The sequence below is a fragment of the Cervus canadensis genome, chromosome 33, assembly GCF_019320065.1.
Source record: "Cervus canadensis isolate Bull #8, Minnesota chromosome 33, ASM1932006v1, whole genome shotgun sequence".
In the NCBI taxonomy this organism is placed as follows: Eukaryota; Metazoa; Chordata; class Mammalia; order Artiodactyla; family Cervidae; genus Cervus; species Cervus canadensis.
In genome coordinates this window covers 35,855,021-35,875,300 of record NC_057418.1, presented here as the reverse complement: position 1 = coordinate 35,875,300, position 20,280 = coordinate 35,855,021, and the positions used below count along the sequence as shown (strand labels likewise).

The following is a 20,280-nucleotide window of genomic DNA, read 5'->3' as shown; positions in this document are numbered from 1 at the left end:
CGACTGTGTGGATCACAATAAACTGTGGAAAATTCTGAAAGAGATGGGAATACCAGATCACCTGACCTGCCTCTTGAGAAACCCATATGCAGGTCAGGAAGCAACAGTTAGAACTGGACATGGAACAACAGACTGGTTCCAAATAGGAAAAAGAGCACATCAAGGCTGTATATTGTCACCCTGCTTATTTAACTTATATGCAGAGTACATCATGAGAAACGCTGGGCTGGATGAAGCATAAGCTGGGATCATGATTGCCGGGAGAAATATCAATAACTTCAGATATGCAGATGACACCACCCTTATGGCAGAGAGTGAAGAGGAACTAAAAAGCTTCTTGATGAAAGTGAAAGAGGAGAGTGAAAAAGTTGGCTCAACATTCAGAAAACTAAGATCATGACATCTGGTCCCATCACTTCATGGGAAATAGATGGGGAAACAGTGGAAACAGTGGCTGACTTTATTTTTTTGGGGCTCCAAAATCACTGCAGATGGTGATTGCAGCCATGAAATTAAAAGACGCTTGCTCTTTGGAAGGAAAGTTCTGACCAACCTAGACAGCATATTAAAAAGCAGAGACATTACTTTGCCAACAAAGGTCTGTCTAGTCAAGGCTATGGTTTTTCAGTGGTCATGTATGGATGTGAGAGTTGGACCATAAAGAAAGCTGAGCGCCAAAGACTTGATGCTTTTGAACTGTGGTGTTGGAGACGACTCTTGCGAGTCCCTTAGACTACAAGGAGATCCAACCAGTCCATCCTAAAGGAGATCAGTCCTGGGTGTTCATTGGAATGACTGATGTTGAAGCTGAAACTCCAATACTTTGGCCACCTGGTGCAAAAAGCTGACTCATTTGAAAAGACCTTGATGCTGGGAAAGATGGAGGGCAGGAGGAGAAGGGGATGACAGAGGATGAGACGGTTGGATGGCATTGCCGATTCAATGGACATGAGTTTGAGTGGACTCCTGAAGTTGGTGATGGACAGGGAGGCCTGGCATGCTGCGGTTCATGGGTTCGCAACGAGTCAGTCACGACCGAGTGACTAAAATGAAGTGAACTGAACTGAGGCCTAAACGTCTTAGGTAGAAAGGAAGAAAAGAATTTTTTTTCTAAATTTTTCATTCAAGAAGGATTTAGAAGGTGGGTGAGGCTTAAGATATTAAAAAGTATTTCTATAGAAAACAGGAATCAGGGTGACATTGTCAGCACGGCCCATGAAGAAAATATGGAAACTGCACACTTTGGCCAGACTGGAGCCTGCATCAGAATCCCCTGTGCGTATTTGAGGAATGTTGTTAAAAGTAATTCCTAGCCCCCACTCCTGACCTACTAGATCATAATCTCCTAGGGGCAGAGCCTAGAATTTGACTTTTCTAACAAACTGTCCCAATAGTTCTTTTCTACACAGAAGTGTTTGGGGTCTGTGATGTAGGCATTCGAGTTTATTTTAGACACTGGAGTTTTTAATTCAGCCACATAATTTAAGCCATGCTACTTATAGTGAACATTTTTTTTATTGTAGCTGTAATAACATTTCTAAAATTGTTTGTCAGTTGAACTTGGCCAAGTTCTCCATAATAATATAACTTTAAAGAATCATTTGTGGTTAATAAAAGAAGTATAGAAAATAAAGCAGCTCTTGACTTTCTATCCCTCACTTTATAAATAAAATAATCTCATCACTAAACAGTAGTTTTATAGAAATAGAAAGTCAAATTAGACATTTGTTAATTCCAGATCATCAGAATGTCTAGAAAGTGAACAGCTTCCCTGGCACTTCCTCAAAAGTTAACAGAGTTAGCATGTGACTCAACTATTCCAATCCTTTGTATATAACCAAGAAAAATGAAACATAGGTCTACAAAAAAACTTGTACATGAGTGTTCACAGCAGCATCAGTCAATTCACAGTAGCCCAAAAGTGGACCAACGCCCAATATCCATCCACTGGTGGATAAATAAAGTATGGTATGTCCATACAGTGGAGAATTATTTGGCAATCCAAAGAAATGAAATACCGATGCATCGTATGGCCTGGATGAACCTTGAAAACAAAGTTCTGGGTAAAAAGAAGCCAGTCACAGCATTGCTCATGTTGCAGGATTCTATTTAGATGAATATCCCGCAGAAGCGAATCCACAGGGACAGAAAGTAGCTGAACCGTTGCTGGGGCTGGGAGGTGGGAGACAGGGACGAGGGACTGGCCGTGGGTTTCTTTCAGGGGTGATGAAAATGTGCTGTGACTGACTGTGGTGTTGGCTGCACAGGCCGAGTGTTCTGAAAACCACTGAGCTGCATGCTGTAGCTGGGAGGATTGAGGGGTGTATGTTTCCCAGTAAAGCTGCTATTTTTAGACATGAACAGCTGCTGCATGACATGGCCATTTGTGAAAACCCACACTTTCATCCTCAAGGCATACAGGTTCACTCTCTCAGACACAGAGCGGGCAGCTCCCTGTGGCTGGAGACGCAGGCAGGTCGAAGCAGGCGCCGTGTTAGGTCATCCTCCGGCCGAGTGTTCCCGGAGGTCCCCTGCCGTCTCCCCTCCGTCCGCAGAGCCCATTAACCTCAGCAGCAGGCGCCCAGCACCTTGCATTGCTCCCGCCCTCTCAGCTGGAAACTGTTCCTTCCTCCCATCACATCGTTCCTCCTGCCCCCAAGGAAGACGGAAAGGTGGGAGAGAGTCGGAGCCGTGGGGGAAGCTGTGTGTCCACCCCGCTGGTCCTTGTTCAGCCCATCCGTCGATCTCAGCCTGGACCCCTTAGCTCCTGTGCAAACACTCATCTCTGTGGTTTTAGCCTCGTGGGTACGCGTGTCTCTACATTTGTTTATAATCCGATCCAGTGTCCTTGAGAAAGTGCTCCTGATACAAGGTTACACGGATTAGGCCGGATATGAAACTGTTACAGGACAATTGAGATGTTGCTATTAATAAAAGCATGAGGGTCTCTGTGAGTACAGGTAGATGCCTGTGTGTTTACAAATACTGAATATATGTCACACTTATAGAAAATGAGCCAAAACAAAAACAGCCGTAGCAGCATTGGGAGCGTTTGTTTTCATCTCTATATTCTGTATTCCAACTTTTCAACAAACATTTGACTTTGTATAACATGAAGGTTTTTTTTGCATAATATTCCAGAACAATATGCTTGACTATGTGAAATCCCTTTTACATTGTGAGAATGGGTCATACAAGCGTAAAGTCAGAAAAACGTCCCACTTCTTATGCTCCTTTCAAAGCCGGCTTCCAAACCAAACATTAATTTTATGTCATCTATTTCGACTTTTCATAATGACACGTCACTAAAGAACAGATTTTTTTCCCGCAGAAATGCAATCAGAACTTGTTTTCCTAAGAGAAAATATAGAAGTTTTACAAAACAGTCCTTTGTGTGAGCTGGTGATTGGATCCATCAAAGGGGGACCAGGTACGTCCTAAAGGGGCCGGATCCTCTGAGCGACCGAGGGGGCTTCTGCCCTTCCTAGAATTTCCTTTCCCCTCACGTGTGGAAGAAGAGGGCTTTGAGATTTGTTTTGGCTCCAACACCTCTGCATCCGTCAGCCTGAGAGATTCAAATATTCACAAGCCGTTCTCCACCCTCAAACATCCCTGGTTTGCAGGCTCGTTAGTGAATCAGAAGAACGTGTTGGAAAAGCAACGTGGGTGACAGAGGCACCCGCCGGGGGTGCAGACAGCCACCCCAGGAAAATGCACCTGAAGAGTGAAGTTATTTTGAGAGGGGGAGAATGGAAGGAGGGCGGGAAACTCGTGGAAATGATTGTAAACCTCCCGATTGTTTCTCAGGCACGCGGGTGACCATCCGTGTGCAGGAGGGTGCGTCGTCGTCGTTTGGATTCCAAGTAACCTGAGAAGCGGAGAATAGTCTCTGACAGCTCTCTTTCATCTTTAAATGAGTTTGGAGGTGTCAGGCGCCTGCCCCCTCTTTCTGTAACGAGGCAGCACGCCATTTCTGAGGAAAATGTCAACTGCTGAAGCAGCTGACGGGTGACAAGCCTGCGGGAGCGCCGCCTCGTCCCGTCCGCGCCCCCAGCCCCCGCAGGCCCCCGCGAGCGGATGGTGCTGCACGCCCCCCGGCTCTGAAGGGGCCTTTCAGAGTGTTCAGCGTCTCTAACTGACAGCGTGTCTGTGTCCGTGACTCAACGCTGGCTTACTGCCGGTGACAGCTCCAAATAACGGATCCCAAAGGGCGACGCCCTACCTTGTGTTGTAGGGGAACTTGGTTGAAAAGACCGCGTGCTCCCAAGCCTGAGCCCAGAATGAAGCGGGATGGATCTCCGTCCCCTGTGTGGTGACCAGCCAGCGGGGACTGTCACCCACGTTAACAAGGTGATTCCCAGCCGGGGCTGCAGGCTGGAGTTCCCTGCGGGACTCTTAGAGAGCGCTGGGGTCACGTCGGGTCCGGATGTGGTCTGGGCATGAGAATACAGGGGTCCCCTGTGCCCCGCCAGCAAGGGGACCCCTGTGCGGGGGCTGGGAGCCCAAACGCTGGACCCTGGGGTTCCGTCTGGCTGTGCCACCTTGGGTAGCCTCTCCTGGCCACCGCTGGCCCCTACGTAACAGAGATGATGGCTGTGATAGCGCCTCCCTCACAATGCTGCTGATGTGAGGGCTAAACTCACCCACACACGTGAACTGCAGCCAGGACAGGGCTAAGTGTCCCTCGCTTCGTTTCTGGGCCTCTTCTCCTTGGAGACTGGCTCTGGAGATGTGCTGGACTCTTCTTGTCTAGGTTTGCTCTAGGTCTGATGGAGGGCAGGAAGGAAGAGGAACGTTGAGCCTTCATCGCCATCTGGTTAGAAAGACGTATGTCTGGGTCCAGTCCTGGCTCCTCCAGCTCCGTGAAGAGCCTGTGATGGTGCTTGGTCACTGCCAGTCACGTTAGTTAGTTACCAAGGATGCCCGGCACCTGCTGGGGACCACAAGCACCCACCCCGGGACGGCTCCTCCTGTAGAATTCTCATTTTAGTGACAACTGATGAGTTTGAGTCAACTCCGGGAGCTGGCGATGGACAGGGAGGCCTGGCGTGCTGCAGTCCATGGGGTCGCAAAGAGTCAGACACGACTGAGCGACTGAACTGAACTGAACTGAAACATGTCTCCATAATGCGAAGAGAGCTTTTATTATGCAGTATGTCTTTGCAGTGGTAGTCTTCCGACAGGACTTCACCTGTGTTCTCACGCCTAACTTTTCAGCTATTTTCTCTATAAGTCAACTTTCTAAGCCCAAAGGAGATAACACATTCCATACTTTGATGGAAATGGCTTGTGACCTGTTGATTCTAAAGGAAGAAGTATCCTGGTAAAACCTCGATGTTTAGCAAGTAACTGATAGACCGTTCTGGGCACCTCGTGTGTGTTTCCTGGCGGCTGCGGGTGGGTTCCAGCAACAGCCTGACTGGGAGAGAATAGGGCGGGCCCCAGCGGCGCCTCCTGAGCCTCTTGGGGTGTCTGTCGGACCACAGGGCTGACCCCCCTCTATCCTTTCGTCAAGGAGAGCTCTGCCTCTTTCCCTTGAGCATTGGCAGGTACAGGACAGAAATGCACGGATCCCATTGACACTGACTACATCTCCAAACATTCTCCATCAGAGCTAGCCTGCTCGGCTTCAAGCCTCAGAATGTGTTTCGAGCACCATTCTCTCTCCTTTTCTCTTACACTAAGATGCTTTGTTTTAAAAACTCTGCCTTAGAGACTGAGCTTCAGTCAGTGCCTGAGTCTGAACAGATGTTATTTTCCTGCTAATTCCTTTCTGTCATTTCATTCACATTCGGGTGGTTGCCCAGTCCTCCGGGGGGAGGGGGTGGGAGTAGGCAAGATTCCAGGCACGTGTGTTCCGTGCCCTTACTGGTAGTGTTAGCTGCATTTTATGGTGAGGAAATCGAGGTGCAAGGCAGTGAAGCCACATACTCGGAACCACGTGATTCGGAGCTGGTGGGGTCTGGGTTCCACGTTCATCCCCTCCCAGGTGAGGGGCACCTGGGACCAGCCTTGGCCCTCACCCACAGGGCATCGTTTCGCCATCAGGAAGCCTCACCCCGCTGTCCCCGGGGTGTTCACTGTCCAGGGGAGCTATTTTCCCAACGGGTGATCTAAGACAGAAAGTACCGAGCCAGCATCACCCTTAGGTACAGTGCTTCAGCTTGGTACCATGTGCCGTGACGTCCTTCATATGTGCCTTTCTACCAGAACTGTGTTTCTTAACATTGTAGATAAAAAGTAGGAAATAAGTGTTTCCATTTGCTTGCGTCTTTAATACCTGTAAATGTGAAAGCATCATGGACTGAAGACTTGACGCTCAGAGTCTCTGGCACAGAAGTTAGTTAAGTAACCGTGACAGTCTTGGTTCCACAGTTTAGATTAGTGTAGAGAAGTGAAAAGGCAAATCTTGAGGAATGGTGCCTGATATGATCGTCAAGGTGGCTGACACTTTAATTTTCATCGTTTCCGGTTTTCTCCCTTTTTTCTCTGGTGTGATGGGCAGCACAGAGGTTTGATCACCAAATGTTCAGCAGCACAGCTTCCCCTGGGAAGCCCTCTGTGCTGTGAACTTGACCTTTGAAGGCTAAAAATTCCTATGTGAAAATGAACTTTTATTCTACATTCTGGGTCTGCTCAGGGTAGAATTTCAGATCTGCCAGGATTTTGAGGACAGAGCCGGGAGGTGGCCAGTGTGGTCACTCAGCCGGGCGGAGGCTGAGTTCATCGCCAGCCGGGCGTCCGGCTCCAGTTAAGAAGCTCGGGCCTCCCTGTGACCGCGGGAGACGCGGGTTCGAGTGCCGTGTGCTCTGCGGGGGGGCTCTGTAGGCTCACACCTCCCCCCACCACCCGGGCCTTCCTAAGGTCGCCTCCTACTGGGTCGTTTGTCATCTTCACCAGGACTGAAGAGACCACACTTGTTTTTATCTCAACCTTCCTTTTCTTTTGAAATACAGTGTCTGTATAATAGAATACAATGTGGCATAATGATATGATACGACAGGGTATAGAATGTAGCGTAAAAACAGTGTAATTAACGGAGGTCGGTTACAAAAGCAGCCATGGAAACCACATCCTCCACGGGGGTGGTTTGAAGTATGAAAGATGCTCATTTATCTCCAGTGTCTACTGGTTGTGGCGTGTATGTGCACGTGCTCAATGATGTCTGATTCTGCAACCCGGTGGACTGTAGCCCGCCAGGCCCCTCTGTCCATGGGATTCTCCAGGCAAGAATACTGGAGTGGGTTGCCGTTTCCTCCTCCAGGGGATCTTCCTGACCCAGGGACTGAACCCGCATCTCCTGCATTGGCAGGCAGATTCTTTATCATTAGAGCCAGCTGGGAAGCCCCCTATGATTTATTAGTGAATCTCAAAATAGCCTAGAACATGAGGGTTTTTTGCATCTAGTGTCAAGGCCCGCTCGATTCCAGACCCACATGTGGAACAGCAGAGAGTAGGCATCTCAGGGAGGCGCTGGCCTGGCTCCAGGCGCTGAGCTGGTCTGGATTCACCCAGGAGGAGATGGATGGGGGACATTTCGCCTCGGGCTGTGTGAGTGTTTCACCGTTTCTGTAACCCGCGGACCTGGTAACAGTGGAAGGATGAGGGAAGCATCTCTCTGGGCTCCTTTCTTTCCTTCTGCATCTCAGTCTTAGGGCTGAAGACCCCCTGGAACCCTCAGCCTCCAGAGGCAGCATCAGAAACGAGACCCTTGCTGTCACGTCAGTTTCTTCCTTAGTGGAGGGACCACTCTGCCGCTGCCCGTCAGGTGGCCGAAGCGCCGTTCCAGGCCTTCCGCTCCACCCCTGGTGGCCCGAGTGACGGCCCCCACCCCGAGCGGGCGGGCTGTGGGCCCTGCAGGGCAACGCCGGCAGGTGCAGCCCCAGGTCCCCCATCGCCTTCGGGGGGCCAGCCTCACACCCGCGGTCTCACGTCTGAAGGGCCCTCCGTGGCACAGCTGTCCTTCCCCGCGGCGTCAGCACAGCCCCGTCGCCCCCCTCGCAGGCTGCCTGCAGTGACCTGGTCCTGCCGTGGGCACACCCCGCCTTTCCCTGGTCCTGCCGCCCAGGACCCAGTGTCTTGTGTTTGGCCAGTTGGTGCCCTGGGTCCAGTCTCTGCTCCTGAAAGCACAGTCCCCAGACGGGCGTGTTCATCAGCGCTGTGTTAAGTTCACTGTTGGGGCTGGCGTCTGGGGTTCCCCCCTGTTTCTTTAGTAAGAGTATTATGTTTAGTATGATGTGTTTAGGCTCCTGGCCCTTTTGCTGTTTGTTTCAGATAATCTCTAAGTTTTTTGTTAGCCTTTTAATTTTTTATGACCTTTTGGATGGGAAATTTGTTTTGTCACTGAGTCTATCACTCTTTCCTATGTTATTTCTTTCATTGCTTTTATTTAAAAAAAAAAAAAATCCCCACCCAAACCTCAGATAAGTATTCAGTTCATCTTTGTTATCATTTTCATGACTTTTTAAAACACTCACCTCTCTAATAGACCTGGGATTTATTGTGTAAAATGTAGAGAGGGAATATATATTTATTTTTCCACTTTCACTGGATAGCCCCTTGGAAATCTGAATATAAGGTGTCTTTTTCTGACTTTGCCACCGGGCTTATGATGACCCTTGTTTTCCATTATGAACACCATCATCATCTGTGTGACTAAGCAGTGCTCCTCATTCCAGAGAGATCTGAGCTCAATGATAATAGCATCAACTCTATTTAGAGAATGTTTCGATTTTCCTAACCGGAGTCATGCAGTGAGCTTTGCAAGGCGATGGCAGGAAGGGTGTAGGAACACAGCGTCCCCTCTCCTTGTCCGCTTGCTTCGCTGAATCGCGTCATGGGTGGGAGGGGGGGCTTCTCCCGAAAGAGGACTTCCTGGGGGGTGGCGGGCAGCCGTCTCCCATGGCCTGTCCCCAGTCTGCCCGGCTCCCCGAGGTCAAGGACACAGCCCAGGAGCCTGAGTGCATAGGACAAGGCTCCCCCCAAGGAGCTGACCCGAGAGGCGTCCTGCCTGCCCCGGTCGGGGAGCGGGCAGCCCCGGGACCCCAGCACTGATGCAACCCCCAGTCCTTCCGTGCATCTCATCCAGGGTCTCCTGCTCAGCCTGGGAGGGTGTTTGGAGAGGCAGCATCCTGATCCCACCGCTTACGGGCCCCTTCAGGGTGTCCAGCCGTCATCCTCTGCGTCTTTTACTGAAGGAAGGAATCTCAGGGTCTGTTTCCTCTCCCGAAACCCTTTCTTTGGCCTCGGGGGCCCGTAACCCGGGGCAGGCAGGAAATGGAGCGGCTCCTTGTACCTTCTCCCTGGGGACTGTCTGGCCTGTCCCGTCTTTGTTGGTTCTTCTGAGCGGCAGCAGTGCTGGGGTCAGAGCTACTAGGGACCCAGTTAGACACACACACACGTTCTTTTTTACATTCTTTCCTGCTATGGTTTATCTCGGGACATTGAATGTAGCTCCCTGTGAGCTACAGTAGGACCTGGTTGTGTATCCATCCTGGATGTAGCGGTTTGTCTGCGTCTTCTAACCCCAAGCGCCCAGTCCATCCCGCCCCACCCCCACCCCACCCCTTGGCAACCACACTTTCATAAAAATAAGTAAGTAAGAAAGAACTACCGGGTGATGCACGAGCTTGGGCTGGGGGTCCGTCCTGGTGGAGCCGTACAGATCCTGCCGCAGGGCGTCCTCTCTGGGGCAGCCTGGGTCCTGAGCGAGTAGAATCGTGTGGTGTTTGTCCTTCTGTGTCTGGCCTGCTTTGCTTAGCGTGGTGTTTCTAAGGTTTATTCCTGCCGTAGTGCGTGTCAGAACGTTTATCTGTCAGGGCTGAGTAATATTCCCCCGCATGGCCAAGCCCCCTTTTGTTTATTCAGCCATCCCTCGATAGACACTTGGGTGGCCTCCACCTGTTTTGCTCTTGTGACTAACGCTGCGGTGAAGGTGGGTGTACGCGATCTGTTGGCATCTCTGCTGCAGTTCTTCGGGGAATGGCCTCGCTGGGTCATATGGTATTTCTGTGGTTAACTTCATGAGGAGCTGCCAGGCGGTTTTCCACAGTGACTGCACCATTTTACCTTCCCGCCAGCTTCTCCACGTCCTCACTGATGCTTGTTATTTTCCATTTTTTGTGGGTTTTTTTTCCCCTATTATAGCCATCCTTTGGGAAGGACTTCTTAAATAAAGGGCTTGCTTCCCTGGTGGCTCAGACGGTAAAGAGTCTGCCTGCAATGCCGGAGATCCAGGGTTAAGTAGGTGTCAAAAGGCCAAGAACGAACGACTTAAATACTTGATTCTGAGGGTGACATTCATCACAGGTGTCACACTTAGGAACTCTTGAGGGGAGTTTCTGCCTTCACACACGCGGGGCCGTAGGAGGTCACCTGGACACTGCCCTGGGTGTACTAGTTTGCGCGTGGGAATCTTGGCGTTGTTCTTACTCTCAAGCAGTGACTTTGTTTGTTTTTATTTTTTGCCTCAAAACTTATTCCATCTGTGTTCCCAGATGGCTGAACTTTGGACAGTGTCAGCACTGAAAAGAATGATACTGTAATTTGTTACAACAGACTCATTTTTTAAAAAATTCATAATCCATAATCCTCAGGAAGAATGAGAGAAGGGATGTTCCTCTTGATGTCTAGTCCCATCAGAGATGAGAAAATGGGCATTTTGTGACCCTAAATGACCCAAGCAAGGATCGTACACAAGCTAACCGGTGAAGAATTGTACGGGAACCCACAGGTCATTCGGTACCAAAATGTCATCCCTCGGGCTATTTATTGCTTACAGAGGACTTGTGCATCTTTACAATGGGGGACCGATGACTTGCCACCTCGACACAGTGGCATTCAGCGTCACTGAGCAAGGGTAGCCCAGCACCCCTGCCCCGTCTACTGCACCTTGAGGCCTACAGCGTCACCCAGGAGCTGTTTTTGCCAAATATGTTTGGCCTCAACCTTAAAAAGTCTCCAGACCTAATCTTGGTTCATAAGAAATATAGGAGTTAGAGCAACCAGTAAAGCAACAATCAGACACACCCGGAGACAATCTACAAGAAAACTGGACTTAACCACGAGCCCACAGAAAGCGCAAGGAAAAAAGATGTGGGGCCATTTTATTCTAGAAGCAAAAGCAATAAGGAACTGCAATCATCGAGGTGATGTGTGAACCCTGACTGAACCCTATGTTGGAAAATAACAGCTGTGGGTGACCTGAAGGCAGGACTGGAACGTGGATGGGGTATTGGATGATGTTGTGTATTCAGGGTTAGTTTCCTTAGGGGGACAGGCGTGTTCGGGTTATGTAAGAGAATGTCCTGTTCTCAGGAGATGCTGCGTGTGTTATAAATGCACCTGGAGTGGAAGGTCATGGTGTCGATGGTTTATTATCAGACTTTTGGCTAAAATGTGTGTATGTGTGAGGAAAAGAGGGCGAGAGAAAACGTGTCCAAATGTGAACAGTTGTTGAATCCAGGTGGAGGCTTCAGGAGTGGCCATTCAGCCTGCTCTTTAAACTTTGAGAAGTTTGTGACCAAAAAAAAAAAAAAAAATGTGGGAAATTATCTATATCTAAAGTTTTGTGTTTAGATTCTCCAGAGCCTGACTCCTGCCTTTGAAAGTCTTCATTTTTTTCTGTCTTGCAGTTCGGGACCGAGTCAGGTCAAAGATGGAGAGAGACATCCTGGCAGAAGTGAATCACCCTTTCATCGTAAAGCTTCATTATGGTATGTGTGTGTGTGCGCTCAGTCGTGTCCGGCTCTTTGCGACCCCATGGGCTGTAGCCCACCAGGCTCCTCTGTCCATGGGAGTCTCCAGGCAAGAGTACTGGAGTGGGTTGCCATTTCCTTCTCCAGGGGATCTTCCCGACCCAGGGGCTGAACCTCATCTCCTACATTGCAGGCGGGTTCTTTACCACTGTGCCACCTGGGAATCCCTTCATTATGGAGTAAAATAAACGGGTAAATAACCTACTTTTGAGAGGACCCAGAGAAACCCTCCCCTAAATCAGGGGAAACTGAAGCAGAGTCAAAGGGCCTCCTGGTCTCAGCGTCCAGCCGTGCCTGGTGGGAAGGGAGGCTGTCTCCCCCAGTTCCTAAATCTCAGATTCTTCTCTGGGGCAGGAAGTTGCCCTGTTTTCATCTCTAAGACCTAATCTGAGGGAGTGAGGGGTTACCTTTAATTAAATTATCATCATGGACAGTGTTTTTTAAAAAAAGTCCCAACTTGGGGTGAATCTATGACATTTTTGTGTTGTTTCAGAATAAAATGCTTATGACCCACTAGTTTCTTTAAACCAGAATGGTAACATCTCCTGCCTTTTAAGTAATGACAAGTATGTTAAACATGTGAGTCCTCAAAGCTTATTTCCAGGTAGGTTGTTGTTTCCAATTCTCAGAAGGGAAAGCTGAGACTCAAACGGAATAATTCTGACTCTTGAGGCCACACATCTGTGATGCCCCCCGTGGCTTTTTTGTTTGCTTTCTGCCGTCCTATCTTCTCAGAGAAGCTGTAAGTGAGATCTTCAAATTACCAATAATGAGATGGTGACTCCAGTATCGTGGCAGACGGCATTAAAGCTTACAGCGCTAATTGAGTGATTGCTGTGGGTGAAGCCTCGCGCAGAACAGGGACAAACCCTTGCCTCGTGGGCACAGAGGCTCGGGGGCGGGCGGCGCGGTGAGAGAGCACCCGTGACTTTTACCCAAATCGGGAGTGAAGGCGTGAACACGCCGAGAGGCGGAGGGCACAGTTCTCTGCTCAAGAACCGCCGTTTCTAAGAACACAATTCAGAGAGGCTTGTTGGGGAAATAATAAGAGCCAGCATGGACGCGAACCTGCCGCTGCCCGGGGGTGGCTGGGTCCCTGGGGCCGCGGCAGGTGTCCCCCGACCCCAGCGAGGGAGGGAGGCTGACGGCCCCCCGCCCCCTCCCCGGCACACGGCCGCCTCTGCTGTGCTGGTCCGTGGTGTTGGACCCGATCCAGGTGTGGTTTCAGCCGGTCTCCGGGGTTTTTCTGAAGAAGTTAGGAACTGGGCTCTTACAGAGATTTTCTAGGCGTCCTCTGCATTTCCTCTGTGATTGAGCAGAAGGCGCCTGTCCTCCACCTGCTGGTCAAGCCCTCGGACAGAGCTTTCATCCACGCGGGAGTCCCCACGCCTCTGACGAAAGGATGTGTTGTTAGAGGCTTTACGTTTCTAAGTGAAGTGGAATGAAAGTGGCTCAGTTGTGTCCAACTCTTTGTGACCCCATGGACTCTCTGCAGTCCATGGAATTCTCTAGCCCAGAATATGGAGTGGGTAGCCTTTCCGTTCTCCAGGGGAGCTTCCCAACCCAGGGATGGAACCCAGGTCTCCTGCATTATAGGCAGATTCTTTACCAGCTGAGCCACAAGGGAAGCCCTTCATTTCTAAAAGCCCACCATTAGAAGCTTCTGGCCTTGACGTTCAGAAAATGAAAGGTTTCCAAGTGTATGGGGCTGTCAGTGCCCCCTCTGGCCAGGCCCCCTATGTGACACAAACCCCGTGATGGCCCAGCGCTGACTTTGGACTGACCGTCCGGTGGCCACGGGCGTTACTTTCTCTTGACCCTCACGTGCCCGCAGCCGCCTCTGACCGAGGCGTGCCCTTGCTCGTGGTGGGCGGGGGCAGAACCGTGGACCACACGCCCGTACCCGTGGTCCTCGGGGCCCAAACTGAGGACACGCGCCCCATGGCCCCCAGGTACAGTAGCCAGGCTGTCCCAGCCCCAGTGCGGCCCTGAGAGAAGGAACGGGTGGTGGGCGTCCTTGAGCCCTGAGCTGCGCCGAAGCTGGTCCATAGAAGGGCAGGGTGGTCCCGGATGGTCCAATCACCCTGCCCCGCCCCAGGCAGCTCACAGCAAAGCCGACCCTCCGACGAGACCCAGTTGGTCCCGTGTTCACAGAGGTGATGAGGGCACGGGGACCTACTGATCCTTTTCCCTGCGTGTCTTTCAATCCCCTTAGTGATTAGGAACGGGAGGCAGGGGGTAGGAAAGGAAGAGAAACATTCTCCAGACTGTTAATGAGACATGCAGGCAGCGCTCCTTGCCATGGGCCCCCTCTTGAGCGCTGCCCCCCACGCTGTCTCTGCCCCGCTCCAGACCTGCGTCTGAAATGACTACACAGTACTGTCTGAGCCAAAGGCAGACGGACTCCAAGCACTCAGTGCTGGCCCCAAGGGAGTGGCGGCCACCCCAGGCATTGTGACCCCAAAACGCTCTCACCTCTCTCTGTCCGCAGCCTTCCAGACGGAGGGGAAACTCTACCTGATTCTGGACTTCTTGCGCGGAGGGGACCTCTTCACCCGGCTCTCCAAAGAGGTATATGGTGTGGGGCGGGGGGCTGTGGGTGACTGCCTGGAGTCTGCGGGACACAGAGGGATCGGAGGAGGGGGCTGTATGGGAGTGTGTGTGTCTACATGCATGCACATGTATGTGTGCTGGGTGGTGTGTGTGAGTGTGGAACATACGTGTGCACGTGTGATGGTGTGGGTGTATGATGTGTGTATAGGTGTGTTACTTGTTTTAAAGAAGTCTTGCAAGTCACATGGAGAAGAAATCTGTTGTCCTCGAAGAAAGTGTTTGTCGCTCAGTCGTGTCTGACTCTTGGCGACCCCATGACTGTAGGCCGCCAGGCTCCTCTGTCCATGGATTTCCCAGGCCAGAATACCGGAGTGGGTGGCCATGCCCTTCTCCAGGGATCTTCCCGACCCAGGGATCGAACCCAGGTCTCCCGCGTTGTAGGCGGATTCTTTACCGTCTCTTCAGAAAAGAGACTCTTCCCATGACCCCCGTCGAACTCTTGAACCGTCCTTGTGTAGAGCAGATGGAAACTTTGTCTATGTTACGTGGGGAAGACTATTTCAGAGCATCTCAGTTTCCCCCATGGGAAGATGATATTAACACAAGGACCACACTTCTGGGAGGAGCGTCCAGTTAAGGCTGCAGACTGGAGACCTGCACGACCCCCAGCCCCTGCACAGCCTCAGGGCTTGTCCTTGACACCCAACACCTGATGGAACTTCCCAGAAAGTCTCACGGCTCAGCGTGGAAGCGCTCTGGCCCCTGCTTCGTGGGATGGAAAACCCAGGCTCCTGCTCCAGGCAGGGGTGACTGGGCTTTTCGTCCTGACGATTCCGTGCGGTCTCCGTTACACAGAAGAGAGGGCGACAGCATTGGTCACGATGCACTAGCAGGTTTGCGACCCTCTGATGCAGCCTCCTCCCAGCCGCGGGGCTCCCACTGGGCCTAACAGAGGCTTCAGCTGCACGCTCCCTTTCCTCACCGCCCACGGGCACAGAGGAGAGCCATCCACCCCGCCTGACACTCTGACGTGAGCAGTTGATTGCGGTGGGGCCGGGTGGGGTCCCCGAGACCTCAGGCTGCCCCGTCCCTCCGTCTCCCACGGGACCCCCAGGTCACAGCACATCTGATGTATCGGGTTCTTTGTGATATCAGTTGAAAGCATGGCTGAAGAATCAGGTCCAAGTTCTCCAAAAGCCCTCTGGGCGCAGGTCTCTGGCCCCTTAACCCGCCTCCCAGCTGAGCCAAGTTCCCAAAGAGGTGGCATCACTGAGGTTGGCGTTTCTCGCCTGACACCTCTTGGTTTGCTCCTTCCCCCTCGTCTACAAAAAGCCAGGCTGCATCCAGTGTGACACACCCTGTTTTTGGGCTTCTGGACCAAAAAGGCAACAACGATTAGCAAAAAACCCCATCATGCCTCCCAGTGGGAGCACGTGAGGTTCCTCTGAGACCCGTTATTTCAGAGTTGAAGTGAAGTTGTCCAGCGTGGGCTCAGCAGCGTCTCAGAGTTCACGGACACACAGGAAATGAACGTTACCCTAACCCCAACCCTACATGAAAAAGTATTTTCTCTCCATTGTTTTCCCCGAGTCCACTGGACGGCATCCTTGTGAGTGTCGGTCTCAGCGCTGACTCCTTCAAGAACTCACCCCCGTGGGTGTTTCATTCCCGTAGAGAAACTCTTTGTCATTTGAACTTGGAGGCCGTCCTGAGCTGAGTCCTAAGAACAGCCGAGAAGGGGAAACGGTGCCTGTGAGCCTGGACTGCAGGCACGCCCGTGTGGTTGTGTCCAGAAGTGGGGACGATTGGGCGTAGGGGACCCCGACAGCCAGCAGCATCTGACGACAGAGAGGCCCCCTGAGTGTGTTGGCCAATTTAGAGAAGAAACACCCAGCCAGGGAAGGAGGTGCCGGTCGAGCGTGGAGACCAAACAAACGATTCCAGAGGCCGGAGGGGCGGCGAGGGTTGGCGGGACCCTGATGCTTCTGTCCAGGACTTGGGGTGCATGTCCCGGCCCCGCTGGGAGGCGCCCTCTTTGTGAAGGGGCGAGCTCCACCTGCACCAGCCTGATGTCGTCACGTTCGTTTCCCTGAACGACGCATATCCTGGCCCCGGCTTCCCAGGCAGACTTCCGATGGTGCACTGATTTTCAGAGGGAGTTCAGTCGTGACATGGATTTCTGGTCTCTGTGACGCTGACTTCTCATGGTGCAGCTAGAGACACACTTTCTGGGAGCATCCGGGTTGCTGGTGAGGTAACTACAGAATTGCGTGCTGGTTCTCACAGCCACCAGGGACAGGGAGACCGTGCGAGGCAATGACCTTGAGGTCTGCTGGGCGCCGTGGCCTCAAGCATGTTTTAACTGAGCCAGGATCCCTCTCCCACCAGCCTCCCCGAGAGAGGCACCCGCGGACACATGAGGGGGTCGTATTGGTGGACTCGTCCGCTTCGGAGAGACAGCGGCTCCTCGTCCATGACCCGAGAGGGGATGATGTGAGGTCTGAAGGAGGAGAAATGAGATTCTAGACATGGTCTCAGGAAATCTTTCAGGCCTGTTTACATCAACCTTCACAGCGTGGTTTAGCTGGTTGTATTATAATAAAATGGTATATCCCAGGCAGAGAAGATGCTTGAGAGTTCCTTGGACTGCAAGGAGATCCAGCCAGTCCATCGTAAAGGAAGTTAGCCCTGAATATTCATTGGAAGGACTGATGCTGAAGCTGAAGCTCCAATACTTTGACCACCTGATGCGAAGAGCTGACTCATTGGAAAAGACCCTAATGCTAGGAAAGATTGAAGGCAGGAGGAGAAGGGGACGACAGAGGCTGAGATGGTTGGATGGCATCACCGACTCCATAGACATGAGTTTGAGTAAACTCCAGGAGTTGGTGATGGACAGGGAGGCGTGGCGTGCTGCAGTCCATGCGGTTGCAGAGTCAGACACGACTGAGCAACTGAACTGAACTGAACATCCCAGGCACTTGTATTAAAACATAAGCCCAGAAACACACTCCCAAGCCACGTGATTTGAGGGGCAAGAGAAACTGGAGGAGGGAACCCAGCCTGGTGTTCGCCCACAAGCTGAGCCGCTTTGTGAGAAGAGCCCCCGGATTCACTGGTCCTGAAACTGCGACAAGAACTCACGCTTCTGTTGCAGGAGCTGGAAGAGCCTGGTCGGGGCCACGGTCTGCAGAGCAGAGCTGGGCTCAGGGGTCGGGGCTCAGGTCTCAGTGCTCGGGTCTCAGTGCTTGGGGCTCAGGGCTCAGGGCACGGTGTCCCGCTCTCTACACCTGGCAGACCAAGCAGGCTGAGTCTCCTCTGTCTCCTGCAGGTGATGTTCACAGAGGAGGACGTCAAGTTCTACCTGGCAGAGCTGGCCTTGGCCTTGGACCACCTGCATGGCCTGGGCATCATCTACAGAGACCTGAAGCCAGAGAAGTGAGCAGCCCCCCCGCCCTCCCCCCACCCACTTGTGCTGCCCCAGAGACCTCACCCTGTCCCTGTTCCGCTGTGAGCACACATCAGGCCAGAGGCTGGGGACGTCCCGGTGCCGCCCCCACACGCAGCGATTCCACCTGCCCGCCCCCCGAAAGGGGCAGACGCAGGCGTGGCTTGTGCTGAGACGTGTGTGATGGCCCCGCCCCCTCCCCCCTGACCCTCCGAACACCCCCCGCCCAGGAGACAGGCCAGGCCGGACCTCACCCCTGTGGTTCAGGGGAGGCTGGGCAGGTAGGATGTGACCCTCCGCTCCTCCAACCACACCTGCTGTCCCCCTTCTTAGATGGGGCCCGTCCTGCAGTGGACACGTCACCCCCACAGCTCCTCCTCCGGGCTGGCCTCCGGCCCACCTCCACCTCCAGGTTCTGGAAGCCCTTCAGCTGCCTCAGCGGGCCCGTTTCTAGGTGACAAGTCAGATGAGCTGTTCCAGGGTTTTCTAAAAGACAGTGGACCACATTCCCAGCCCAGATCCCAAATAGATTCCTGTATCTTTGGCAACGATCATCTGTAATGTTGTTTCTAGGATATTTTGCTAATCCAGTCTAAATTTTTTCAAAGTCCCCCCGAATAGTAATGTTCTTATTTCGGGCATTTTCCTGATATTTTCTGTGCAGAGCTGGCACAGCCTAGGAGGGACCCACTTGAAAAGGATGCTGTTTTAAGTTCAGTGGTCCCTGCTGCAGAGTTGGTGATTTCTCAACCGTCTGAAGTGGTTGATAACACCCCCCAACCCACCCCATCTCCTCGTAGACTGAGGTCCACATCTGCCTCTGGATAAGGTGGGGCCTGGCAGGACCCCAAAGCTTGGGGCACAAGGCAACCCAGGCCCCGAGGGCACAGGAAGTGAATCTCCCTGCCTTCTTCTCCGTCTCTTACTCCTTCCCCTGCCGTGACCTGAGGAAAACACACACTCGGCTCTGAGACGCAGCTGTCGCTGACCGAAGCACCTGGGTTTGCCCAGAGACCAGGAACGTTGTGTATGTCTCTGATGCAGAGTGCGTTTGCCTGAGACCCACGCCCGGCATCAGCCTGACCTGGGCAGAGCATCTCTGGTCGCACGTGTAAATGATGAATGTGTAAATGACCGTGAAAGGCCCTCTCCTGAGTGTCCCCACGCCCTGCAAACGCCGCCTTCAGATCGCGGGCACTGGGCCACTGTTACCCCTGCTCTGAGCCCTGGGCCCCCAGGAGGGCAGCACCCCAAGTCTCCCTCTCGTTAAGGGTCAGAGAGATCCGGACAGTTAGACGTGGTAATATGTCATTGCAGGCTGAAGAACAAGGATTTTGTTGTCAACGAGAATTAGTAGGGAGTTAATCTTGAAAGTTACTCACTTCTGGGGCAAAGGTTAGGTGTAACTGAGAAGCAAAGATGAGAACCTTTGCTTCTTTCATTATAAATTGTCATCTCAATTACATGCTGTAAATTTTTCCCGCCCTTTTCCATAAAATAGTGGGTATTACTTTTAATCCCATGGCTGATTATTTTTTAACTGTGATTAGGTGAATATAACATAAAATGGACCATCTTGACCACCTTCGACGGCACAGTTTAGTCATGTCAAGAGCACTGACACGGTTGTACATCACCACCCTCCATCCCCAAACTCCCCATCCTGCAAACGGACACTCTGTCCCCGTGGAAACACTGCCTCCCACCCCCAGCCCCCAGCACCCTCCCCCCGCTCTCCGTCTCTGGGGACCTGACCACGCTGGGTCCCCTCGCGAGTGGGATCACAGGGGAGTCGTCCTGTTGTGACCGACACTGCCCTCAGCCTCGTGTCCTCCTGGTGACCGTCCATTTGCTAACCTGTGTCCCAGCTTCCTCCCTGGCCCAGATGTGCTTAAGGGTCCACCTGTTTGTTAATCCTCACAGTCCTCATCCTGGTCTCTTTGGAGCTGGGCTGGCATCTCCCAGGAGCTGGGGGAGCAGGGTTTAGTTACAGAGAAGAGCGAGGCGGGGAGACCGGAAGCCCCCCGGGGAGCCGTGGGCTGCAGCCTGGAGCAGGGCCTCGCGGGGCGCTGGCCTGCCTCCAGCCCCTCCGTGCCCCCCGCGGGAGCGAGCCCGGCCCCACGGCAGAGAGTTGGGGGCGGCAGGACGGCAGTCTCACAGGCTTCCCTGGAGCTCGGGGTTGGTCCCGAGAGCCAGGACGGGGCTCCTGGAGAGATCGGGGAGAGGGAGCGGGCTCTGGCCGGCCAGCGCCCGCCTGGGACAGGAGGTCCCTGAGGGGCTCGGGCACTCCTGGCCCCTCTCAGCCCTGTTCTCACAGGGCAGGCAGTCCTGGGGGCGGGGGGCCAACCATCCCCCTGGGCTAGAGAAGGTCTCAGACCTTCTGTACCCCGTGAAGGGCACAGGGCTGCCCCCTGCCTCCGTACCCCAAGGGTCTGTGCGCGCCCGACCCAGCGGAAGCTGCTGACCAGAGAAGCAGCGGCCGGGGGGCCAGCAGGCACCCCCACCCCACCCCCGGCATGGAGA

At 52.8% G+C, this 20,280-nt stretch overlaps 1 protein-coding gene across 5 annotated transcripts in view; it reads left to right on the top strand.

Moving 5' to 3' along the window:
* The window catches only part of RPS6KA2 (ribosomal protein S6 kinase A2), a 279,876-nt gene that overhangs the window by 199,957 nt on the left and 59,639 nt on the right, over positions 1 to 20,280 (top strand). For all 5 annotated transcript variants that reach the window (XR_006267302.1, XM_043457442.1, XM_043457444.1 and 2 more), the window contains exons 4-6: positions 11,634 to 11,714; positions 14,248 to 14,327; positions 17,641 to 17,747. Coding sequence is in view for 4 of the 5 variants with exons in the window: in XM_043457442.1 (XP_043313377.1) it covers positions 11,634 to 11,714; positions 14,248 to 14,327; positions 17,641 to 17,747 (268 nt within the window). In the remaining variant the exon portion in view is untranslated. The remainder of the gene's footprint in view (positions 1 to 11,633; positions 11,715 to 14,247; positions 14,328 to 17,640; positions 17,748 to 20,280) is intronic.